At 39.1% G+C, this 26,904-nt stretch overlaps 1 protein-coding gene across 4 annotated transcripts in view; it reads right to left on the bottom strand.

Annotated features, from left to right (window-relative positions):
- The window catches only part of Adamts12 (ADAM metallopeptidase with thrombospondin type 1 motif 12), a 326,530-nt gene that overhangs the window by 204,417 nt on the left and 95,209 nt on the right, over window positions 1–26,904 (bottom strand). For all 4 annotated transcript variants that reach the window (XR_012449198.1, XM_074077647.1, XM_074077648.1 and 1 more), the window contains exon 3: window positions 10,326–10,476. Coding sequence is in view for 3 of the 4 variants with exons in the window: in XM_074077647.1 (XP_073933748.1) it covers window positions 10,326–10,476 (151 nt within the window). In the remaining variant the exon portion in view is untranslated. The remainder of the gene's footprint in view (window positions 1–10,325; window positions 10,477–26,904) is intronic.

Genomic DNA, 26,904 nt, shown 5'->3' with positions numbered 1-26,904 from the left:
CCTCGGCGATATATGCATAGCATGTCACAATGTTCACATTTGTGAGTTTGATAATTTTTACTTCAGTTCTTTTCCCACTCAATGGTAAATCCATGAGAGCAGAACCCAAGTGGATGTGTTTGGACTCGTGTTTCTTTGTTTCTGTCCAAATTAACATCTTGAAGAAAGGAAGGTCAATCAATGACACAAAAATCAATATAAAAAATTCTAGAACCTTCTAACGTATTGACCCAAAAATTACCTCAGGGGTTCTATTTCCCTGCCTTTGGGACAGCAGATGGAGAACATAAGTGCATTGGTAATTTCTCAAGTATTTGATGTCAAATCTAACAAGTAAACTTTCTTCCTCTTAAAGAAACAACTTCATGGTTATTTATGAGACATCCAGCTGCTGTACAAAAATGGGACTGTGCAGGAGTGGAAAGGTTTGTTTTCCCAAACACTGGCTTTAATCAAGCTGTGGGACAAATACATAGATAACATTAATTGCTGTCAAAAGAATGCATTTGCCCTTGGATCCAGGTAAGACCAGTGTCTACTCACACTTGCAGCATCCCACTGCAAACACATTATTCACTTATTCAATCAATAAATATTTATCAAGGAAATAATTATTAAGCAGCAGACCAGACTTGGAAAACAAAGATGGGTCTAGTGATAGAAATTAAATGCAAGTTCAATGGGATAATCACTAATGAAGCATCATTCATTCAGTTATTTACTCACTCATTTATTCAATATTTACCAGGTGCTCACTACAGCAGGCTCTGTCCCAGAACAGAAAACAAAAACAAGGAATTGTCTGCTTGCATGAAGCTTACTTCTAGTTGAGGAAAAATAGCAATAAACAAATAAGTACATAAGACAACATCAAGTGATGGCAAGCACTGTAAAAAAAATTTAAGCAGGATAGTGATGGAAGTAAAGATAGTGGCCAAGAAAGGTTTTCTGATTGGATGATTTTGATCAGGGACTAAAATAGCTGTGAAGAGATCTGGAAGAGGAGTATTCCAGGCAGAGGGAACAGCTGGTAAAAGTTCCTGTAGGGAACCCATTTCAGAGAACAGTAAGAAAGCATGGAAGGAGATGGAAAGCGGTGGAAGATAAGGAAGAAGGTAACCAGGATTCACTTCAAAATGCAGAATGAACTGAAGAAAGAGAAACAACAGGGCTCCTTGCCATTCCCATGCGGGCGAAGAGGACCTCACAGAAGAGACCAATTTTGAAATGAAACTGGAAGGAGGCCAGGAATCTGCTTCATGTTCTGGATGTCCTCCCACTGCTCACAGGAAGCTTACAACTGTCATGCTTTAGGTTCAGAGATGCACAGTATTTGCCAGCATTGCTGTGGATGACTGCCTCGTCCCTCGGGGCTTCACTCTGTGCTGACCTAGTTTAGGTTCATCTACAGAGTAAATGAAATCACTCGCTTTTTTTATCTGTCTATCTATCCATCCACTTACCTATCCATACATTCTCTGTTCAGTGCTAAACTAAGAATCTTAAGTAGGCCTTTCTTGAGATACAACCTCAGGCCACGAGTTCTAACTCTTCTCCATCTTTGTGCCTGTCCTGTCTCCTTCTTCACTGTAAGGCAGGTGCCTCTGCTAGTCAGTGGACCACTAAGAACCCACACTAAGTTTCTTTATGAAATATTGTCTTTCTCAGGGACTAAACTGGCCCCATATCAATACAATGTAAGCATCCAGTGAGCTTCCAAATGCCCTGGGGATCAATAAATTCAAAAATTTTAAGTTCATCATTTTTGTAATCTTGCCTCAGCCAGAAGTTCTGCTGGATCTTAGGGAGACACCTGGAAATAAGCAGACATGATTCCTGTCATGATGAGCTTACTATCTACAGGAGTACAGACACAGATACTCATCTCATGACACAGCCTGAGGCAGGGTACAAAGGTGCTGGTGTTGAGTCTTCTATTGAAGACTGAGTGGTTCCTAATAGAAGCCAGACATGAGTCCAAAAGGATGGATAGCAGTAATCCAGGAACGCATTCAAACAGAACCAGCTTCAGGCAGATGGAGCCTAAGTGAAGGATCAGAGGTACAGAAAAGCAAGGCTTCTTTGAGGAGTGGAGTGAAAACTAGTTCAAAGAGGACAGGCTATATATACTTGGATTTACAAGAGATGGAACTGGAGAAATAGGCAGAGGTGGCACAGAGAAGGATTTCCCAGACTTTTATTAATGAGTTACGCATTCTATGGAGTGTAATGGATGTACAGATGGGACTTTGACATGAGAAAGATGTGCTTTAGAAAGTAACTCCCAGTGGAAATAATCAAGGACAGGGGAATAGTTAGAGGCTGCTGAAGTGATCCAAGTGACATCTGGCAGATGCTGAAGCACAGCAATGGCCATGGGGAAGGGCAGATGATTCAGAAACCTATCAGGAGGCAGAAATGACAGAAATGTGGGTTGACTGAGCATATGGATTAAAGAAGAAAAAAGACACCAATGGTATACTTGCCACACAGTTTTTAAGCTAGAAGTTGAGTCATTTATTTGGGGTTTTCCAGGGTAAATAAGACTTTCTTGTTAGGATCATTGATGGCCCCATGGTTGAGCAGACTGGAGTGAGGCAGAAAGACCAGGCCCTAGGTAAGGTCTCTGAAACAGCAGGACAAAGCCAGAGGTTAGTTAGAATAGGACAGGCCTCCTTCTGCCACCACCAAAGGCAGCACAGGGATGACTAAAGCCACTTAACCATTTCCCTTACACAGCTATTCTTTCAAGTAACATTTGTTCAGAATTAGGACTTAAGCTCTACAAAAGACCCACATCAGCTGAGAATGATCCTTCACCACGTTGATTCAAAGGTCCCTTCGCAACCCAGCATGTCGTCTACTGTGTTCTCTGCTTTTCCAAATTGCACCACATTTGGGTGCAGTCCCAGGTACTTTGAAAGCATTTGCCCAAATCCTGAAGGAAAGAAAAACAGCAGCGCAGATGCCATGTTTCCTAGGGAAGCTATTTCCTGATTGGGGCTTGGAAACCTAGGCACCGGGAGTGATAAACAAGGCAGCAGATGGTCCGGTGATAAGGAAAAGCAAAGAAAATTATTAATGTGAGGTCTTGTGAATGAAAATAAGACCTTTGGCTGGATAAATGAGCACTTCATGGTTCCAGAGCAACTGTGCTGAGGCCTCTGGCACTCTGAGTTCCTTAAGTCTTGGTCTTGGATTTTATTAGACAAATAAAACCAACAGGGTTACCATTTTATCTTCCTGTAATTCACACATGAAGTATTACCCCAAATTTTCTCCAGTGATTTTCTCTTTTCTTTCATTAGTAAAAGCTTGAAGCACTTTGTCAATTCTCCCACCTTAAAGCAGATTTTACACACGCACACACCCACACACACCATTGAAAAGAATAAAACAAGGGATAAAGGAGAATGGTGGAGGGGATGAATTCAAGTATGTACATTACAAGAACTTTTGTAAATGTCACATTGTACCCCCATTACAACAAGAAAAAAAAAAGAATAAAACAAAAAGTTAAAAAGCAAGTGTAAACAGATAATTCCAATGTTAACTGTCTCACAGTGAAGCAAAGCAGAGATCACCAAGGAGCTGGCGCTAGTCATAAGGCAATGAAGTAATCAAGGAGTCCAAGACAAGGCTTGGGTGGGTTGTGTTGAGAAATTGTGTTGTCAGCCAAGGTAAACATAGTATTATCTATTGAGTACATTTTAGATCCTATGGAATACAGTAGTCATTTAGAGTCTTCAACTAACTGGACTTCCATGAAATCAGAACAAAGTTATAAACACCCCCAAAGTCTATAACTTTGTTCTGATTTATCAGATTAGTGATCTAATATGCTAATTCAATACAATGAATTATTGATAATATTATTACACTGGTTAACTTTTATTAATATTTAATAATGCGTATCATTTTAAAAAGCAACTCAAAAATTTCCAAATGGCTTAGATAAGAAATCCACTTGATACTTTAATTTCTTTCAATATGGTGCACTAGATATTCTGAAAAATTCTCCCAGTACTAACTACCTCACACTACTAAAATACGAAATCAGAGGGAAAATCTTAGATGCCAAGGTTAAAAAGAGAAAAATAAAAACAATGTAGCAAAAATTCAGATCTTTTTTATGTCAGTTGTGATCTTTTTTATATCAATGTATTTAGATCACAGTCCCTAATTATGCAATCAAACACTAATTTGGGTATGCTGTGAAGGTATTTTTGTAGATGTGATTAAAGTCCATAATCAGTTGACTCTAAGTAAAGAGGATTACCATAGATAATCAAGTGGGACTGGTTTAACCACTTGAAAGGCCTTACAAGCAAAGCTGAGGCTTTCCAGAACAGGAAGTTTTGCTCCAGCCTGTGCTCAGGAGTCCTGGCTGCCCTTTCTAATGGCCTGTAGATAGATTTTGGATTTGCCTTGCCAGCCTCCACAACTGCAAAAGCCATTTCTTTGCAATAAATCTCTTAACGTATATTTCCTGCTGGCTCTGCTACTCTGGTTGAACCCTGGCCGATCAATCACACTAGCAGCTAATGTGGGGCATCCACTGTTCCTTACTTCTGCTATGGGGAAAGGGACAAGTTTAGGACCCACATAGGTGGAAAGTCAAATTAGAGAGTAAGTGAACAAGCTGAAAACAAATAAGTAAGTAAACTTAAACTTGGCCATCTGGGCCTCAACTCTTGAGAATCTCCAGTACAAATCATAGATCTGGGCCCAAACTCACAATAGCTTATGTGTAACTTTAACAAGAAATACTTAATTTCCATGACTGACAAAATTCAAAAGTGAGAATACTAAGTACCAGAATACAGAACGATGGGAATGTTCACTCCCAGATCTTGAACAAGTTTAGAGCAATTTTGCATTATCTGGTGATGTTACAGATACAGATATTCTATTTTTTTATTTCATTCCACTCAGTAATGGAATAATTCATAGGATACCTAATAGTGGAATGGAATCTCTATGAACCTATGTATTAGGAAACTTCAACACGAGTGATCTTTCCAATGTCCGGGTCTGAACCTGGAAGTAGTTCAGAAATCTTCACAGGAGACAGAATCAAGGGTGGAAGATTTGTATAATGGAGTATTCTCAGCAGAGAAGACGAATGACACACAACTCATGTTCTGGCACAAACACAATGAGGAGTCACAAAAGATCAACACATGAAGTAAGATTCTGTATCTCTTCATGCTCTTACCATATATGATAAAGACAAAGCCAGAACTAGATTCCTGCTTACTAATGTTCTCTATCCAAGCTGTCAGCTCTTCAGATCAAAAAGTACATCTTAGTCACAACTGTACACACAGAGCCTAGCAGAGCACCTGGCATAAGGAAGATACCCAGTAGTTATTTGTTGAATGAATGAATAAGTTTCAATGCATGCTTGTATGTCAGGAACCAGATTCAGATAGAGTCCCAGTGTGTAAAATCCCAGATTCTGAGCATATCTGCTAGACCCCTTTCTACCATGGATGATCCTATAGCTATTGTCATCAGATCCATTAGAGTAGTGTTAGCTTTGTCCCTTGCTGCCTGGAACCAAAGCTCCCCAAGACATTTCTACCTAACAATCACTCAAGTCCTGGGGTGATCATATTCTCACCAATTTTTTTAAGGAAAAAGAAATTGTCATTATTGATAAAGAAGTCTTGAAGTTTTCACCAGAGATAAGACACATTTTCCCACTATTTAGCATAGATTCCAGAAAGTTGATCTTAGAGAAAACAAGAACGAGATGACACAGCAAACATGACGCTCAAGAAAGGAAACAAAGCTACCATAACACATTAAGAAAATGAAGTTAAAATTTATCAATCAAAATCAATGAAGCACCACATTGAAGAATAAAGAAACTGAGCTGTATTTTTAAGGAACATGTTGCAAAATTCCTGGTACCTTTGTGTAGTAAATAAAAATAAGGGAAGGGACAGATTTTAGGGGAAATCTCTCTTAAAGCACATTGCAAAAGAAAATGCTTTACACATGGAAAAGGTAATCTTTTTATGTAACAGCAGTAATTCAGACTCACGGCATCAGTTGGCTTAGCTAGAAAGTGTACTGTACTGTCAACGTTGTAATGACACCATTACTATCAGTTAATTCCATCGTCTTTGCCAGGTGACACAGCGTAAGACACGGTGCAATTATGTAGTTCGGCAAAATGTGCACATTTCACTCTACCGTGATTTTAACATCCCAGATGTCATGGATAGTTTAAGAATATTCACAAATAAATTAGTTAACCTTGAATCTCTAGGTATCATTTAAGCATTGTTGTTTTAGGAAGAGAGATTGTCACAAACAATATATTCCCCCTAAACATCTAGAAAAGACTCATTTATTTTTTTCTTTCTGCCTACACAGAGTAGAAGCCAATATGCTCTAGTTTTTATCTTCTTGGCTACAAAGTACTCCCTCTGTCAGTTTCATTCCCATGAATTTCTGAGTTTTTACATTATACCTATGCCACACACTGATGAAGGAATTCCTGCCCTATCGGGATTCTGCGTGTGGCTGAGGAAAGAATAAACATGAGGAAGCATCAAGCCTGAGGTGCAACAGAACTATGACTGGTACACTGGGATATATTTTGACGCTGACTAGCTTGATGTTTTCCAATATCCACTTACTTCTCTGGGCCACAATTGCTTCTTTGGTGGAAGGAGACTGCACTTGGCACTCTGAAAGGTCCTGCCAGCATAGCTGATGATTGTGACACTCTGAGGTTCAAAGCAAGTAGAAGAGAGTGTCTTTCAGAAAATGTCTAAAGAAATTTGCAGTACAATGATCATTCTAAGGTGGGAGTAGTCAGAGGAGGTTTTGTCGACGTGCACATTTTAAAGATGGGCTAGAAGCACAATGTAAAATGGTATGCCAAGCATTATTTTTTTCTGACATTTCTTGTCTTGAAGTTTGTATTAAGTATCACTGGGTTTGGGGAAAGGATATTCTGTGCTCTTTCCTCAGCCATTCTGGATGGCATGATTTAGCATTATAAGCATAGTGCTGTGTGACTGAGTAGAAACCATGGTGTTTTAAGTCCCACTCTTTTCCTACCCATTCTTTCTGCCTTCATGACTAAATTTGGCAGTCTCTATTCATTTTTAATCTATCTACCTCAGTAGGGAGTTAAAAGGGTGACATGATTAAAATGGGGAGATGAAGAACAGTCTTAATTCATTTCACAGAATAATTATGTCTACAAGAGCATTTGTCCAGCCAAATTCACCCACTTCCCTGCTAATTCTCTCATCCATATTGGTGAACTAAACTCTAGATTTAATCTAAAACATATCATATCACACACACACAATATGTTCTCCGTGGCCCAAAGTGTAACAGGAATCGAACAATTATCCAGTGATTGGATTGGTGACAAACACAGAGTCCTAAAATTTAGATTGAGATTAAGTTATTTGGGTTGGTACCTTCAGCAATCAAATCAGCTAAATGATGTCTCGTCCCCTCTCTTGACACTTGCTAGAAGACTTAGACAGTAAATTATCTAACTTAGGACAAAGTTGCATGGTTTACTGAAGTTAAAAAATTAAAGCACCTGTTTGACTTTGTACACAGAAAACATTATAGATTCAAAAGTTTCTTAAATGTTTACAAATACTGCTAAGAGCATAGAACAAACTCCAGGAATAGTTCCACCAGGTGCAGGGACTGTGAAGTCACTTGTCCCCTTGTCCTTCCATTCTCCTGACTGTAGAGCTCCAGCTCTGAGAGCCCAGCCCAGATCAGATCTAACTTCCCTCACTCCATCATCGCTCTACATTCCCTTTGAGGTCCATGGTCTCCAAATCCTTAAGATATAAAATGATATTTATTGTTTTGCTACTGTCTTTTGGCATTTTTTTTTCATCTGAAGAAAGGAATTACACAATATTTAAGGAAATGTCTCAATTTCCAGTGGTCCTTTGTGCATGGTTTTTATTTCCTGCCATTACAGAGAATGTGGGGTCACAAGGAAATAACTTGGTTCAGTTTATTTCTGAAAACCACCTTAACAATATGGGACAAAGCAGACAGGAGCAGCTCAGATCACATCCAGGGACTACAGCTCAGCCAACACCAACCACAACACAACACAACACAACCATGAGAAGAAATGTCTCTGAACTCATCACCGGATAATGTGTTAATATGTTTTTCAATTTCTTTTCACTCACCATTATCAATACAATCAAACATTTTTTTTTTCATTTTTCTTTTATTATTCATATGTGCATACAAGGCTTGGGTCATTTCTCCCCCCTGCCCCCACCTCCTCCCTTACCACCCACTCCGCCCCCTCCCTCTCCCCACCCTCAATACCCAGCAGAAACTATTTTGCTCTTATTTCTAATTTTGTTGTAGAGAGAGTATAAATCATAATAGGAAGGAACAAGGGTTTTTGCTGGTTGAGATAAGGATAGCTATACAGGGCATTGACTTACATTGATTTCCTGTGCGTGGGTGTTACCTTCTAGGTTAATTCTTTTTGATCTCACCTTTTCTCTAGTACCTGTTCCCCTTTTCCTATTGGCCTCAGTTGCTTTAAGGTATCTGCTTTAGTTTCTCTGCGTTAAGGGCAACAAATGCTAGCTAGTTTTTTAGGTGTCATACCTATCCTCACCCCTCCCTTGTGTGCTCTCGCTTTTATCACATGCTCAAAGTCCACTCCCATTGTTGTGTTTGCCCTTGTTCTAATGTCCACATATGAGGGAGAACATACGATTTTTGGTCTTTTGGGCCAGGCTAACCTCACTCAGAATGATGTTCTCCAATTCCATCCATTTACCAGCGAATGATAACATTTCGTTCTTCTTCATGGCTGCATAAAATTCATTGTGTATAGATACCACATTTTCTTAATCCATTCGTCAGTGGTAGGGCATCTTGGCTGTTTCCATAACTTGGCTATTGTGAATAGTGCCACAATAAACATGGATGTGCAGGTGCCTCTGGAGTAACAGTCTTTTGGGTATATCCCCAAGAGTGGTATAGCTGGATCAAATGGTAGATCGATGTCTAGCTTTTTAAGTAGCCTCCAAAGTTTTTTCCAGAGTGGTTGTACTAGTCTACATTCCCACCAACAGTGTAAGAGGGTTCCTTTTTCCCCGCATCCTCGCCAACACCTGTTGTTGGTGGTGTTGCTGATGATGGCTATTCTAACAGGGGTGAGGTGGAATCTTAGCGTGGTTTTAATTTGCATTTCCTTTATTGCTAGAGGTGGTGAGCATTTTTTCATGTGTTTTCTGGCCCAAAGGAGCTAAAAGTATATGATGGAGAAATAGCAGCCTCTTCAACAAAAACTGCTGGGAAAACTGGTTAGCAGTCTGCAAAAAACTGAAACTAGATCCATGTATATCACCCTATACCAAGATTAACTCAAAATGGATCAAGGATCTTAATATCAGATCCCAAACTCTTAAGTTGATACAGGAAAGACTAGGAAATACTCTGGAGTTAGTAGGTATAGGTAAGAACTTTCTCAATGAAACCCCAGCAGCACAGCAACTAAGAGATAGCATAGATAAATGGGACCTCATAAAACTAAAAAGCTTCTGTTCATCAAAAGAAATGGTCTCTAAACTGAAGAGAACACCCACAGAGTGGGAGAAAATATTTGCCAACTATACATCAGACAAAGGACTGATAACCAGAATATACAGGGAACTTAAAAAACTAAATTCTCCCAAAACTAATGAGCCAATAAAGAAATGGGCACGTGAACTAAACAATCAAACATTTAAATCTGCTTCCCACATGCAGGTGTGAAGAGCTGTGAGCTAGCTGGTAATATTTCATGCTAATGTGTTATAACACTGCTAATATTAAAAAAAATTGTCCTTATTTTAAATTATTTTCCTCTAGAATATTCAGAAGAATATTCAGAAGAGTTTGTCTTTCTTTTTGTCTGTCATTTTAAATTCTTGTGGTGTTTTGAGACAGTGTCTCACGATGTAGCCCAGACTGGCCTTCAACTTGTGATCCTCCTGTCTCAACCTCCAAGTGCTGGGATTATAGATGTGCACGACAACACCCAGCTATTTTAATAAACTACTTCCCTATTATGAATTTCTTATAAGTATCATCAAGCAATATATCATGGACATAAGAAAGTTGTTTTCCATTTCCCATTAAGAATACCAAAGAAACCTGAGCATAGAGAAGAGAAATGACTTCTACAAGGGGTCATGCTTTCCAACAACAGAATAGGGATGGGATATCAGACTTGAATAAGAGGTCAACTTGTAATAAAACAGTCAAAGGAGCAAACCCCTCAACCTATGAAGACGTTTAAGACACAGTACCCTTTAATCCGCAGGTTGGCTCTTTTATCTCTGGATCTTTCCAGGTCTGCCTCCTGTAAACGACGTGTGGGTGGTACCCTCCCTCTGCCAGTGGATGTTTTCTAACAGGCTCAATGAAAAAGTCTCCATGCGGTAGGTGGAAAACTCCAGTCTGTAAACAAATTCAATAAAAATGTTTATTTGAATCAACTCTATGTAAGAAAATGGGTAAAATAAGACAATATGTAGGTTGTGACCATCTCTGGAAGTCCTAAAACCAATGCTTTCAGAATCTGCCATTTCATCTCATAAAAGAGATATACACAAATAATTTGATGAAATGTCTTTAAAATCACAGTTATTAAATGTTTGGGGGTCGTGGATCACCTCAAGATGCTAATAAAAAAAATACACCTATGTACACAGATTCAAAATGTAGCATACAATTTTTCAGGTTCCTGGATCCTCATTAAACCCATTCCTGGATGCCTATAGATCTCAAATTAATAGCCAGTGCTGCTGTTTGCCCACCCACTGAGTCCACGCCTGTGCCCCACTCCCTGCTCCATTCAAATGTTGCCCCGCATGGGGGTAACCCGGTCATGTGTTCAGTCAACTGCCCAACTGGAAGTGTTTAGTGCCATTCTTCACTCAGGAAAACAAACAAACACAACATCAAATGTTTGATCTGAGACCGTTTCAGGGGTCTACAGTAGAAAACCGTCTGTCACTTTCCCTCAGTTTCCAGGGGAAATGGGACAATCCCATTCCACATACATGGGAAACAGTAATAAGCTGGAGAAAGCTGGTCAGTGAGAAACTCAGTGTTAGAGGTGGGGTCTAGAAGTATATCGTACAACTCTGTTGTTCCTTAAGGGAAATTTCTTAATGCAATTTGAGGTGCTCAGAAAAATCCTTTTCTAATGATCTCCTAGGATGGACGTAACACTCAGAATACCAATTCTGTTATCAGTGAGACAAAGGGCTTTTTCTAAATGCCTGCTTGAAGTATTATATTGAAGTGACCAGGTGCTCAGACTCTGGAATGAAACTGGGTTCAAATTAAACTTGCTGCTCCAATTATTAGCTGTGTGACCTTGAGTAAATGACTCACTTTCAGATCTCTCAAGTGAAAAAGGGGAAAATTGAGGGTTTCTGTGCAGAGTAAATGAGTTAATATATGCAATGCTTTTAGAGCATGCCTGGCTCAGAACAGAGTCTTAACTATCATTAAGTTCCTTCCAGACCTCTGAAGGTCATCTCATTGTATTAGGGTCTCCAGAGTTAAGATAGCAGTTTAGTGAGTATGAGTTTGCAGAAATAAACCTGCCCAGTCGGGACTTGAGGGAAACTGTGACAGGCTTCCAAGTTCCAGCTCCCCTCTCCATTCCTCAGTGACCAAGGGCTGCTCAGCTCTATAGATGTGCCTGAAGAGAAGAAGCAAGAGGGGCTCTCACAAAGAAAGAGGCTCTTTACTACTGGACCCCTGTTGACTTGGGGGGGTCTTTCCAAAATGATTCTTCATTGTAACCAGTAATATAAGCAGACTTAACATAAATCTCACAATTGGCTTTCTCTTTTAAGTATGGATCTTAAAATACATTTAATAAAGAAAAGTAATTTGCCAAAAATCATGAGACTAGTGTGGTGGCCTTGAATGGGTTGTACAAACTTTTGGAGCCATAATGTCCTCATCTGTAAAAGGGGACATTTTTTACTACCTCAGAGGACTGTTAGGAGAATCAAATAAGATGAAGCTTGTAAAAAAAGCCATGCAAGCTGGTTTACAAGTGTGGAGGGTCAGTGCTTTAACTAGCAACTCCAATAGTGGTTACATCTATCTTCAAGTTTGTTTTAATGGTGACATTTTTAAGGATACATGACATGTTTTTCTTTATATTTTTCTCTGAAGAGACTGTGGGACAGAAAGAACTGGCAAGACCCAGAGTGTGGTATCAAATAATTGTAATAAAATAGGGAGAAACAGACTCCGTGCAGCACTGGGACTTGGTTCCATTTCTGTAGTGACTCAGAGACCAGGCAGAAGAGTAGAATGCTGGCCTGTGGGTAATGAGGCTCATTTGTCCTGTGGAAACAAAGCAGAAACTCAAGACTCCTCAAGGATGGCTGGACCCAGGGGCCATCTGTGCACTAATATGAACCTAAAACTACTGCCCTTGAAGGAAAAGCAACAATAAAACTACCAAAAAGGATTAATTGGGGTTTCTTTAGTTTCAGATTTTGGACCCAGATGGCAGTTCACTTGTGAACATTATCACTAGTCAGTGGACACCACGAGTAAAAGTGACTGAAATGACACCTTTTCCTGAAGACTTCCCTCTGTTTGCATTCCTCCCCAAGGTAAGCCTTGCCAGCATGCACATGGAACCACTTATTCAGCCTCGATACCTCTTGGAAGCTGGAAGAGGACCCAGAAGAGCTGGTGACTCACCACTGGAGGGGAAGCAGGAGACCTGCTCGTGTACCTGTAGGGCTGCTGGTCCCAGGACCCACTGTGTGTCACGGAGAAGGGAAATGGCAGGGAAAGGGTAAAGAGGAGCGTGGGATGGGGCATGTCTGAGCTGAGCTCCGCACCTCCTCCCTCTTCCAACACATAAACACAGAGCCTTTACATCTGGTACCCAGGTGGCCCCAGTTTATTGATGTCTTTTCAGCTAACAGGAGCCAAGTCGTGCTGGAACAAAAAACACCTCTAGTTTTCTTCCACACTTTTCCTGAAGCAAGCTACTCAAGAAATTCACGTCCCTCTGTTACCAATTCTGGCTCTGTATCAAAGGAAGCACTCTCCGTGCCAGTCTTTCATGCAACCTGCATGAATGGAATTGAGGAAAAACTGGGAATTCGCTGAAGCTTTGTACTCTGTGTTCAGAAAAACCTAGGTAGAGTGAACCTCAGGCTGACACTCAAAAATGACAACTCTCCCCTTCACTTACTCTTCTCCCTGTCAGTATCCACTGCTAGCTCTCTTTTGGAAATAAACTCACCTAATCATGTTAACAAATTACACATTCCTGAGAATGCTTCCCAAGGCTACCCTCTAAGGATTGCTTTAAATAAACTTCACTTTGTAGCATTGCAAATATACAGAGATGTACAAACCATAACCTTAAATCTCCATAGATCTTTCATAAAGGGAGCACCTAGACGAACAAAAAGAATACTACTAGCAGCCAAGAGATTCCCCATTCTCCTACCCAGTCAATAATATCCCCCAAAGTAACTGATAACCTTGATTTATAACACCAATAACTTAGTTTTAAAGTCTATGTTTAATTCCAAATCACAGTCCAGATTCAGATATTGGTGGGAAAAGGAGGAGGTGTTATAAAGGCCCTCAGAGCCTACACCCAAGATTCATGCAGAATCAGTTCCAACAATTTCTCTCTTACTTCACAGCCCCAGAAGTAACTTTCTTTTGACTGTGAAGTTTGTGGTCCCACAAGTAAGCAAGGAATGGGTGAGATTTCTCTTTCATCCTCTTTGGAGAGGCCTTTCCTTAGTTAACAGAAAACAGGGCCAGCAGACACCACACTAACTAGTGGAGAATCAGTGGTGACTAGATTACATTGAGCTGTCTGCAGAAGTCTGAGAGAAGCAGAGTTAACACATTTCTCTTTCTTCCTTTCTCAGAGTCTTAGAGCTGGAAACCATGGCTTAGACTTCCAACCAAACATCTTCTCAGCATGCAGGGTTGGTTTTTCAGGATACTTCCCAGGAAGAACCAAGACAATTCCTGAACAATTATTTATTCAAATAGAAGACTGAAGTATTCAGCTGAGCTAATTTCCAAGTGTCTAGGTCAACTGTGGATGACCTCCTCTTTTTGCCACTAGAAACAGAATCAATAGCATGGTTTGTTTTCCTTTCATATAAAAAAATGGACTTTGGAGAAAGGCCTGAGTTCAACACTCAATTCCAGGACTAGCAATCATTTATAGCTTTTGGTCTTTCTGACTCTCAGTGTCCTCTTGTGTAAGATGGTGATGACAAAATGTCTTCATAGACATGAACTGAATGACCCCAAATAATGCCCGGTCCTCAGTAAATGTTTCTCTACATATATTCCAACACTGATGGCATCTTCCCTATGACTAAATCAATCATTTCCTTTTCTTGCAGTATGGTCAATACAGTTATCTCTGGAATAGTCAGTTTTGTTTTCTAGAAGAAATTCTTCTGCTCTTATAAGGGTAGAAAAGTTGCTTCTTGGATAATTATCTGTTTCTCGCTTGATAATACTTGAACTAAGAACATCTATCCTATCATAATTTCCAAGCTCTGTTCTCACAGATTCACTAACAATGGTTCTTTCAGAAGAATGAATAAGTCACAGATAGATGGGTAGTGAAAGTAGGAAAGACATGGATAATCCATGTACCACACTGGAAATCATTACACTCTTCCTCCATGTGGTACCTGATTTTCTTATCTCCCTACCTACCTCCCAAATGGAATAACCCTAAGAAGATAGGTAAATACTAGGAATAGTCCAAGGAAATCCTTAATTTGGCTTACTCACAGGAAGTTTCAAGAATAACAATCGTTGACTATAGGTTGTGGAGAATATACCTCTGAATTTGAGGTCTGCAGAAAATGTCTATAACATGTTGGCAGACAAAGCAATTAAAATGTGCCCCCCTCCAGAAAAAAATATTTGGAGAAAAAACATTCTAATAAGTAGATATCCTAGCTGAATAGATATTTCAGACTTAAAAGGTAATATAATTTCATTTCACAGAGAAAATGGAAAAAATAAAGAAAAAAATGGGCAGTTTGAAATAAACTGCCTGACACAAATCCTGAAGGACCCTATCAAACCTATTCCATTTTTTTTTTTTTTGCACTACTGGGACATGAACTCAGGGCCTTCACTTTGAGCCACTCCACCAGCCCTATTTTTGTGAAGGGTTTTTGAAATAGAGTCTTGCGAACTATTTGCCCCGGCTGGCTTCAAACCTCAATCCTCCTGATCTCTGCCTCCTAAGTAGCTAGAATTTTAGGGGTGAGCCACCAGCACCTGGCTCTCAAACCTATTCTTGAAATTAAAAAAGGAATTTTTATGAGGGGAGGGGGGGTAGGAGCTCCTGGAGGACATCACCATGGTCTAGTCTTAAGCCAAAAAAAAAAAAAAAAAAAACGGATGTCAGAGACTTAAGGGGTCATTTCTGACTATACGTCCTTCTCCCAATAATCTATCACAAAACTTTTCTGCATCTCAGAGTTTCTCTGTCTTTGTTTTAAGAAAAAATTCCTTATAAGTAGTAATCCATGTACTCTTTTTTTTTATCCATGTACTCTTGTTTGCTATATCTCACCAGGAAATGAGGAGTCCAGCAAAAAGGAAGGGGAAGAAATTCCTGGCACACTGGAAGCCCAGGAAACATGTTATTAGGAGAACAAAGGAGAGAGCTGGCCTCCAGAAGTGAAAGCACTTTCCCCATGGAGAGCAGAAAGCCATTTTGGTGGATTTTGCCTTATAGCACAGCACTCTATTCTCGTGATGCCCTAGCATGCCATCATGTTCCAACTAGAAACCATCATCCCACTGTGAGGACACAAACTCCTTCCAGGGCTGTGGAGAACATGATCCTGGATACTCTTCTCTCACCCCGATGGGCAAGGATCCCTGAGGGGGTGCTCCCAGCCCCTCATGGATGAACACAGCAGCCAGACAAGGCTGCTGTTCCAGCTCCTGGAGTGATTCTCCTCAGCCAGGAGGCCTGAGACAGAGACGTTCAATGATGACCTGGACAACAGGGGAGCCATGTCTGTCAGCTCTTCGATGAGTTAGTGAGTCACACAGGAGAAACAGCAACGATGTGAAGAGCAGATCTAGTGTAAGACGTTTCAGATGTGAATGGGGACATAAATAAGTATTTATATCCGTATAATAGCTCTAAAACAAAAAGACTAAGAAATATTTGCCTTCCTGGGGGATTTCCTTTAAAAAAAATAAGCCCACACTCAGTGTCTCTACTTTCTATGACCACTACTATCACTATAGCAGAATTAATTTTGTATAACCTCTCAAACCCACCCTGTGAGAATAGGTCTGGGTAACTGTAGTATTTGATGTAAAACAAGGGAGAAGACAGGGTCTGTCTATGTATACCAGGCTGACCTCAAACTCTCGATCCTCCCGCTTCTCCCTCCCAAATGCTGTGCTACCACGCCCAGCATATAGTATTTTGTGACAAAGCACAAACAAAAGAATTCTACTTGATATGGAGATTTTTAAACCCTTGATGACAACATAAAGTGATCAGTGGAGAGGAAACAGAAGCTGAGATACTCTTAAGTAATTATACAAAAGAAAAAAGAGAGAAGTTGGGAGACCCAAAAATAATCCAGGCACAGACATAGGAACACCATAGGGATGAAGAGACCAGAGGAGAAAAGAACCAAAGAAGGTGCCAACCAGAAGCCAAAGTGAAAGGTCTGCAAGGAACAAATGGGGATTTCCTACACACACACACACACACACACACACACACACACACACACACACACGGAAAATGACAGAAAATGTCCAATGTAAACTCTATCTTTCTCATCTACGAAATCTTCAGTGACATTCATTATCTTCTAATACCTTTGTGTGATTATAAGTGCTGCGTCTTTCAAGGATGGCACAGGGAAACAAGTGAGCATAGCTGAACCACTTTCTTTTACTCTTTGTAAACAAGGTAAGATCATCTGCTTGAGGCAGCCAGAAACACACCATGGAAACCCACCCTCCACTGCCCCGCAAGGTCTGGGAGGAGGAACCAATCAACCTTTTATGGAGCTGGGTTGAAGTTTCAGCTGATTGTGAACCACTAAAAAGAAAGTCAAGGGGGAGGACAAAAAAAACAAATGCAGAGCAAGTTGTGGTCAGAAAGCAGAATGTTAATGTTTAAGCATTTTGAGTGTGCAAAGCAAACTTGGTGAGGCAGGCTAAATATAGCCCACATCCTACTCTTCAAACCAGCAGATATGTTACTTTATGCAGCAAAGGAATGTCACAGGTATGATTAAGTTAAAGACTCTGAAATGTAGAGATTGTCCTGGATTACCAGCATTGATCAGTGTACTCAGAAAGACCTTTGTAAGAGGAGGGCAGAAGGATCAGAGTGTGGAGACAATGACAGAAGAGATTGGAGTGGTGTGAAGAAGGGGCCATAAGTGATACAGGTGGCTTCTAGAAAATGAAACACATTCTCCCCTGAAACCTCTAGAAGGAATGTAGCCCATGATTTTTATAAACCTCGGTTTAAAATTGTGTTGTACTGAGCCACAAAGATTGGGGTAATTTTTAACAGCAGCTTAGGGGACTAACACACCTGGGGAGTGGTCATGGGACTGGGTCACAAAGATGAAGGGTCACAAGGGAAGGGAAGTCAAAAAGGGTAAGGGCTCATGGGGTTAGGGTGTTAGCCATGACCCATAGCACATCACAACCCCAGTACACACAACAAACATTTTAGAGAGCAATGCTTTCACTTTTTCCTATGTGGAAGGCATTCTGATGTATTCCATGCTGTGTTATCATTTCTAAATTGTGGTTTTAATACACTAAATTAATGTCACCTCCAAGTAGTGGATTGCATCCTTAAGGTTAAACAACATTGATGTAGTGCAGAATACAAGAGTTTTACAGCTGAATTTGTATCCGAATTCTCATCCAGATGCCATGCTGACTTCCTGTGTGATGTTGGCGAGAGGTGGGGACTGCACACTCAACAGAGCTGTTAAGAGCAAGCAAAACATGGTGAAGAAATCCTCATGGTACAGTGTCTGGCACATGGCATTAATTCCGAAGCAATACTTGCTACTTATAAGATCAGAGCAGCTTGGTATCGTTAGACATTTTAAAGGCTCCAAGTCTTAGATGCTGTGGAACTGCTTCTGTGCCTTGACCCATTGACATCCATGGAAGCACTTCCAAGGAGGAGAAACTATTTCTGAAGTCATCCATTACTACTAAACTATTCTAATTACTTACAAAACTTCTCTTTATAGCACGAAAAATCTGCACTATAATTAGTAACTTCTACTAATTATTTTAGTCTGCCTTGTGGAGTGATACCAGAATTTGCCTCATGTCTGTTATCTATAATACCAGCTTAAATACCTTGGCTGACATTTGTCACTGGCCTCTGAGGGTTCTCTTTTCAGGCTCAAAGCTTCCATTTCCTTCAACCATTTGTCATTTCCCATCGTCCTATGACGATCTTGTTGCTCTCCATGAAACACAAAACAACTAGTCAGTATTTCTCTCAAAATAACATCAGAGTTGGAGAGTGAGAGCCCAGGACTGCAATGTTACCAGCTTTTGGAGAAAAGAAACAGTACAAAAAGTATAATTATTTTTCCTTCACAAGAATCAAATTCTTCAGGGAAAAATCTAGTATGGTGAAAATTTCATGTAATTCAAAGGACTTCCTTCTTTTGCTGGCTAGGGCTTAACAAAAAGATCTGCTTTCTCAATAGTATAACATGGATCCCAGGAAATGAGCTTCAGAACTGGGGACAGTAGACAGTGACAATGATAAAGATGGAAGGTCTCATGCTCCCTGAAGTTTAATGATTTTTTTTCTCTTGAATTGACCAGAGATCATTAGAGCGCAACTTGCCTGCCATCCTAGTGTTCCCTCATCATCCAAGTGGGTACAGCCTGTGAGCAGTTTATGGCAGGAAAGATTTAGATGTGAGGATATGAAAAGGCACAACAAACTAGCCTGTGGCAAACAGTTCCATTCTCTCTACAAGCAGGGAAGGAGTGCCTGGCTATTAAATAGTAAGGGAAATGGTGATTTTTAAGAAGAACATAGTAATTTTTTTCTTCCCCATTGTTTTATTTTTAAAAGTTTCAAAAGTGCAGAGTATTCATTTAGTAAACACCCATGCTTCCACTTATATTCAACAATGTCTAATCACATTTGATTTTTATTAGTGTATAGTTACACAAAGTGGTTTCATTGTGTTATTTCCATACATGTATATAATCTACTTTGATAATGTTCACTCCCTCTATTACTTTTTCTTATCCTCTTTCCCCTTTTTAAACAATTTCAGTGTGTTTTATGATTTTATTTTCATACATGCATACGAAGTACTTCAATCACATTCATCCCCCTTCACCCTCTCCTTTCAACCTCCTCCTTCCATTGATTCCTTCCTCCCTCCCCAAAGTCCCTGCTTTACACTCACATTATTAGGTCTAGATTCCACACCTGAGAGGAAACATAACATTTGTCTTTCTCAGTCTGGTGTATTTCCTTTGATGATCTCCACTTCCATCCAGTGTCCTGTCTTCTTTATGGCCAAAGAATACTCCATTGTATATATATATATATATATATATATATATATACATACATATATATAACATATATATAACATATAAATATTGTATATACATATATATAGCACATTTTTTTTCTTTTATTATTCATATGTGCATACAAGGCTTGGCTCATTTCTCCCCCCTGCCCCCACCTCCTCCCTTACCACCCACTCCGCCCCCTCCCTCTCCCCCCCACCCCCTCAATACCCAGCAGAAACTATTTTGCCCTTATCTCTAATTTTGTTGTAGAGAGAGTATAAGCAATAATAGGAAGGAACAAGGGTTTTTGCTGGTTGAGATAAGGATAGCTATACAGGGCATTGACTCACATTGATTTCCTGTGCAGGTGTGTTACCTTCTAGGTTAATTCTTTTTGATCTAACCTTTTCTCTAGTTCCTGGTCCCCTTTTCCTATTGGCCTCAGTTGCTTTTAAGGTATCTGCTTTAGTTTCTCTGCATTAAGGGCAACAAATGCTAGCTAATTTTTTAGGTGTCATACCTATCCTCACCCCTCCCTTGTGTGCTCTCGCTTTTATCATGTAGCACATTTTCTTTTTCTTTATCTGTTCATTTGTTGATGGATAACTAAGCTGATTCCATAGTTTAGCTTTTGTAAATAGTGCTGCTATAAACATGGATGACAGGTATCTCTAACTTACATTCCTTCGGCTATATGCACAGGAGTGGTATAACAGGATAATATGATAGCTGTATTTTTTTTAGTTTCGTCAGGAATCTCCATACTGATTTCCACAGTGACTGAACTAATTTGCATTCCCACCAACAGTGTATGAGGGCTCTTCACTGACATTTGCTGTTGTTTGTGTTCTTGATGATAGCCATTCTTATTGATTGGGTGAGATGGAATCTCAATGTCATTTTGATTAGCATTTTGTTTATGGTTAATGATGTTGAACATGTCTTCATTATTTATTGGCCATGTGTACATCTTCAAAGAACTGTGCTCAATCCATTTGTCCATTTGTTTATTGGATTATTTGTTCTTCTGGTGTTTAATTTTTAGAGCTCTTTATATATCCTTGACATTAATCCTTTATCCAATGAATAGCTGGAAAATATGTTCTCCCATTCTGTAGGTGGTCTCTTGATTTTTGTAACTGTTTAATTTGCTGTGTAGAAGCTTTTTAATTTGATGCAATCCCATTTGTCAATTTTGCTCTTATTTTCTGAGCTATTGGAGTTCTATTCAGAAATGTGCTACCTATACCTTTATCTTCAAATGTTTTCCTTTGATTTTTTAAATATATGCTGAACCATTTTAAAGTAATTTACAGATATTGTGGCAAAAAAATTCCACCTAAAATACTTCAGCATGCTTGTCCTAAGCAGACAATCTTCTACATATCCAGAGTTCCCTTACTTCACATAAGAAAAAGGGGAATCACTGCACAATGCAAATCACCAAATTTTCATTGCATTTTCAAATTTCCCAAATTGTCCAAATGTCTCATTTAACTGTTTATTGCTTGTTACTTTCTTTGTTTCTAATCCATTTACATAATACATTAAAAAAATAATTTCGTATGTACACTTCAGGCACACAGTTTAAAGAGACATATTTCTTAAGAGCCAGTCATGAGAAACAATAATGTTTTGTTCTTCCCCTCCCTGTCCCCAGAGGTAATGACTTTTATGTTCTATCTGAAAGATATTTCCGTATTTCTACATAACATACTGCCATTCCTTTCTCAGCTTCAGACATTGTCTGACCCTACTAGAACAGGCAAGGACTTAGCTCCCTTGTGCAACCACTCCTCATTTTCCCAATGTCATTACTTCAGCTGAACCAACAGAGGACTGTATTTACATCATGAAAACAATGTTGAGATGCACTGACACATCTTACTAGCTATATCGACTCTAATAGGTTATTTCTATGCCATAGAGGTTTTCCTTTTTTGAATGGTGCACGGGTTTGAACTCAGGGTCTTGTGCTTGTTATGCAAGCACTCCCAGCACTTTTTTGCCTTTTAGCCATTTTTAGATAGGGTCTTAGGGGTATTTTTTTTGTTTTTTTTTTTGTCTGGGGCTGGTCTTGGACTGCAATCAACCTATCTATACTTCCCACATAGCTGAGATTACAGATATATGCCACCATGTCCAATTTATTTGTTGAGATGTGGCTTCACTAACTTTTTGCCTTGGCTTGGAACTATGGAGCTGTAATCCTTCCAGCGTCTGCTACCTGTGTAGCTGGGATTATAGTATGTGCCACTGTGCCCAGCCTATTTTACATTACTTAAAACAGCTTTTTGTTTCTGTTAAGACTTGCTACTTACTTTTCTTTTCTCCCATCCAAGTAGTAACTAGGTGCGACCCTGCTTAGCTTCTGAGCTCAGGCAAGATTGGGCACATTCTGAGTGTTATGGCCATAGACCTTACTTTTCTTTTCTTATTGCATTATCTTCCTTGTTACTACAACCTGTTCTCCTTAAATTGACACATCTGAGGCACTTCCTCTCTTTCTTGGAGACATTCCCTGGAGCTCTCCATCCTCCTGATCCAAACTATGCTAGCACGAATTTCTGGCTGTCAAATCTTTATGTTTTTTATTCCACTATCTGACTTTAGAATTGAGAAGTCTGATGTTTTCCCAACTCAATCCTCTTTGGATGTCCTCACCTACCACACAAAGAAGGTTAGAATGTTTTCTTTACCTGTGCAATTTGGAAATCCCACAACCATATGCCACTGAGTGACTCTTCTTATTTATGGACACAATATATTTAAAATATTTTAAAGACATTCATTAAAGGTTTTGAAGTTTTCTTTATTGGCTTGATACATTCCTTTTCTCTTCCTGCATTATCTGATTTCTCCAAAGTAATTTTTCTGCTTATTTACCTTGTCCCTTCTCTTTCAAGTTGGAGGTTTTCCTGCAATGTCTTGACATCCTTGCGTTGCCATCCACAGTTATTAGGGGGATACTGAAATGCTGGTTCAACTGGAAATGTGGTAGGTACTTCATCTTTAAGGATGAAACATTTCCCATTTCTCAAATGTCAAAATATAAAATTCCTTTTCTCTGAGGCCTTTTAATTCAAGTAGAGAAGAAAACGCTAGCCCATTGATTAGGAGGTACCCACTTGGATATAATAAAATTCTGCCTGAAATGAAGTAAGGAGACAGACACTCTGCAGCTCGATGACTCCATCAGCCTCCCCTCTATCATATCCAAAATCTCTGAGTCCTAAACCCTGTTGGGGAACCTGGATCAAATCACCTTTCTTCTCATCTACATCCTGTCTGCGTGAATATTCTGGACTGTGATTCACTTGCTTATAAAACACTGGTTATTACGTACCCCACTTTCTATCCTCTAGATAGAAAGTCTCATATCCTAAAATGACTCCTGACTTACCCTGTTATTGTTATGAAGGAGAAGAAACGTGTTGTTCCACCTGTCATCTCTGGAAACTTTTTGACAGTTTTAGGAACACTGACAATAAAAATAATTAGATCAATTAGACATATTTTAATGGATTTAAAAAGAACAATGCATCAACATTGTCACAAATAATCTCTTCTCTCAGAGATTATAACATTAAACTCGTCTTTTTAAAGCTTAAAGCTTTTTTTAAAGAAAAAGCAAGACAGTAGAGAGCAATCTCAACTTAGGTACACACAATCAAACCTTCAAACAACTAAGACAACTGAATGACAGGAATCACCACATACCTATCAGTACTAACGCTTAATGTTAACGGACTTAATTCACCCATCAAAAGGCACTGTTTGATGAAATGGATTAAAAAGGAAGATCCAACAATTTGTTGCTTACAGGAGACCCATCTCACTGACAGAAATAAGCATAGGCTTAGGATGAAAGGCTGGAAGAAGATTTACCAAGCCAATGGCCCCCAAAAACAGACAGGAGTAGCAATACTTATCTCAGACAAAGTAGACTTCAAACCTACATTGATCAAACAGGATAAAGAAGGACATTCCATACTAATAAAAGGGGAAATAGACCAAAAGGAAATAATAATTATCAACCCGTATGCACCCAATGTCAACGCACCCAATTTCATCAAACATACCCTGAAAGCCCTAAAAGCATATATAAACACCAACACAGTGGTTGTGGGAGACTTTAACACTCCATTATCATCAATAGATAGGTCATCCAAACAAAAAATCAATAAAGAAATCCAAGATCTAAACTATGCAATAGATCAAATGGACCTAGTTGATGTCTACAGAACATTTCATCCAACCTCTACACAATATACATTCTTCTCAGCAGCCCATGGAACCTTCTCCAAAATAGATCATATCCTAGGGCACAAAGCAAGTCTCAGCAAATATAAGAAAATAGAAATAATACCGTGCATACTATCTGATCACAATGCAGTAAAAGTAGAACTCAACAACAAAAGTAAAGACAAAAAACATGCAAACAGCTGGAAACTAAATAACTCACTACTTAATGAAGAATGGATCATCGATGAAATAAAGGAGGAAATTAAAAAGTTCCTGGAAGTCAATGAAAATGAAAACACAACCTACCAGAACCTATGGGACACAGCTAAGGCAGTCCTGAGAGGAAAGTTTATAGCCATGAGTGCATATATTAAAAAGACTGAAAGATCCCAAATCAATGACCTAATGATACATCTCAAACTCTTAGAAAAACAAGAACAAGCAAATCGCAAAACAAATAGGAGAGAAATAATAAAAATAAGAGCTGAAATCAACGAAATAGAAACAAAAAAACCATACAAAGAATTAATGAAACAAAAACTTGGTTCTTTGAAAAAATAAACAAGATCGATTGACCCCTGGCAAACCTGACTAAAATGAGGAGAGAAAAAACCCAAATTAGTAGAATCAGGAATGCAAAAGGGGAGATAACAACAAACACCATGGAAGTCCAGGAAATCATCAGAGACTACTTTGAGAACCTATATTCAAATAAATTTGAAAATCTAAAAGAAATGGACAGATTTCTAGATACATATGAGCATCCAAAACTGAACCAAGAGGAAATTAATCACCTGAATAGACCTATAACACAAAATGAAATTGAAGCAGCAATCAAGAGTCTCCCCAAAAAGAAAAGTCCAGGACCTGATGGATTCTCTGCTGAATTCTATCAGACCTTTAAAGAAGAACTGATACCAACCCTCCTTAAACTGTTCCCTGAAATAAAAAGGGAAGGAAAACTGCCAAACACATTTTATGAAGCCAGTATTACACTTATCCCAAAACCAGGCAAAGACACCTCCAAAAAGGAGAACTATAGGCCAATCTCCTTAATGAACATTGATGCAAAAATCCTCAACAAAATAATGGCAAACAGAATTCAACAACACATCAAAAAGATTATTCAACATGACCAAATAAGCTTCATCCCAGGAATGCAGGGGTGGTTCAACATACAAAAATCAATAAATGTAATAAACCACATTAACAGAAGCAAATACAAAAACCACTTGATCATCTCAATAGATGCAGAAAAAAGCCTTTGATAAGATCCAACACCATTTCATGATAAAAGCTCTAAGAAAACTAGGAATAGAAGGAAAGTACCTCAACATTATAAAAGCTATATGTGACAAACCTACAGCCACCATTATACTTAATGGAGAAAAACTGAAACCATTCCCTCTAAAATCAGGAACCAGACAAGGATGCCCACTATCCCCACTCCTATTCAACATAGCACTGGAATTCCTAGCCAGAGCAATTAAGCAAAAAGAAGGAATAAAAGGAATACAAATAGGTAAAGAAACTGTCAAAATATCCCTATTTGCAGACAACATGATCCTATACCTTAAAGACACAAAAACTCTACTCAGAAGCTTCTAGACATCATCAATAGCTATAGCAAGGTAGCAGGATATAAAATCAACATAGAAAAATCATTAGCATTTCTATACACTAACAATGAGCAAGCTGAAAAAGAATGTATGAAAACAATTCCATTTACAATAGCCTCAAAAAAAATCAAATACCTAGGTGTAAACCTAACAAAAGATGTGAAAGACCTCTACAAGGAAAACTATACACTTCTGAAGAAAGAGATTGAGGAAGACTAGAGAAAGTGGAGAGATCTCCCATGCTCATGGATTGGTAGAATCAACATAGTAAAAATGTCTATACTTCCAAAAGTAATCTACATGTTTAATGCAATTCCCATCAAAATTCCAAGGACATTCATTAAAGAGATTGAAAAATCTACCGTGAAATTTATATGGAAACACAAGAGGCCACGAATAGCCAAGGCAATACTCAGTCAAAAGAACAATGCAGGAGGTATCACAATACCTGACTTCAAACTATATTACAAAGCAATAACAATAAAAACAGCATGGTACTGGCACAAAAACAGACATGAAGACCAGTGGAACAGAATAGAGGACCCAGATATGAAGCCACACAACTATAACCAACTTGTCTTTGACAAGGGCGCTAAAAATATATGATGGAGAAATAGCAGCCTCTTCAACAAAAACTGCTGGGAAAACTGGTTAGCAGTCTGCAAAAAACTGAAACTAGATCCATGTATATCACCCTATACCAAAATTAACTCAAAATGGATCAAGGATCTTTTTTTTTATTTTCAGTACTGGGGTTTGAACTCAGGGCCTCATGCTTGTGAGCCAGGTGCTCTACTACCCGAGCAACTCCACCAGCCGGATCAAGGATCTTAATATCATACCACAAACTCTAAAGTTGGTACAGGAAAGAGTAGGAAATACTCTGGAGTTAGTAGGTATAGGTAAGAACTTTCTCAATGAAACCCCAGCAGCACAGCAACTAAGAGATAGCATAGATAAATGGGACTTCGTAAAACTAAAAATCTTCTGTCCATCAAAAGAAATGGTCTCTAAACTGAAGAAAACACCCACAGAGTGGGAGAAAATATTTGCCAGCTACACATCAGACAAAGGACTGATAACCAGAATATATAGGGAACTTAAAAAACTAAATTCTCCCAAAACTAATGAACCAATAAAGAAATGGGCAAGTGAACTAAACAGAACTTTCTCAAAAGAAGAAATTCAAATGGCCAAAAAACACATGAAAAAATGCTCACCATCTCTAGCAATAAAGGAAATGCAAATTAAAACCATGCTAAGATTCCACCTCACCCCTGTTAGAATAGCCATCATTAGCAACACCACCAACAACAGGTGTTGGCGAGGATGCGGGGAAAAAGGAAACCTCTTACACTGTTGGTGGGAATGTAGACTAGTACAACCACTCTGGAAAAAAATTTGGAGG

This window comes from Castor canadensis, chromosome 6, assembly GCF_047511655.1.
Source record: "Castor canadensis chromosome 6, mCasCan1.hap1v2, whole genome shotgun sequence".
NCBI lineage: Eukaryota > Metazoa > Chordata > Mammalia > Rodentia > Castoridae > Castor > Castor canadensis.
This window is presented reverse-complemented; position numbering and strand designations above follow the sequence as displayed.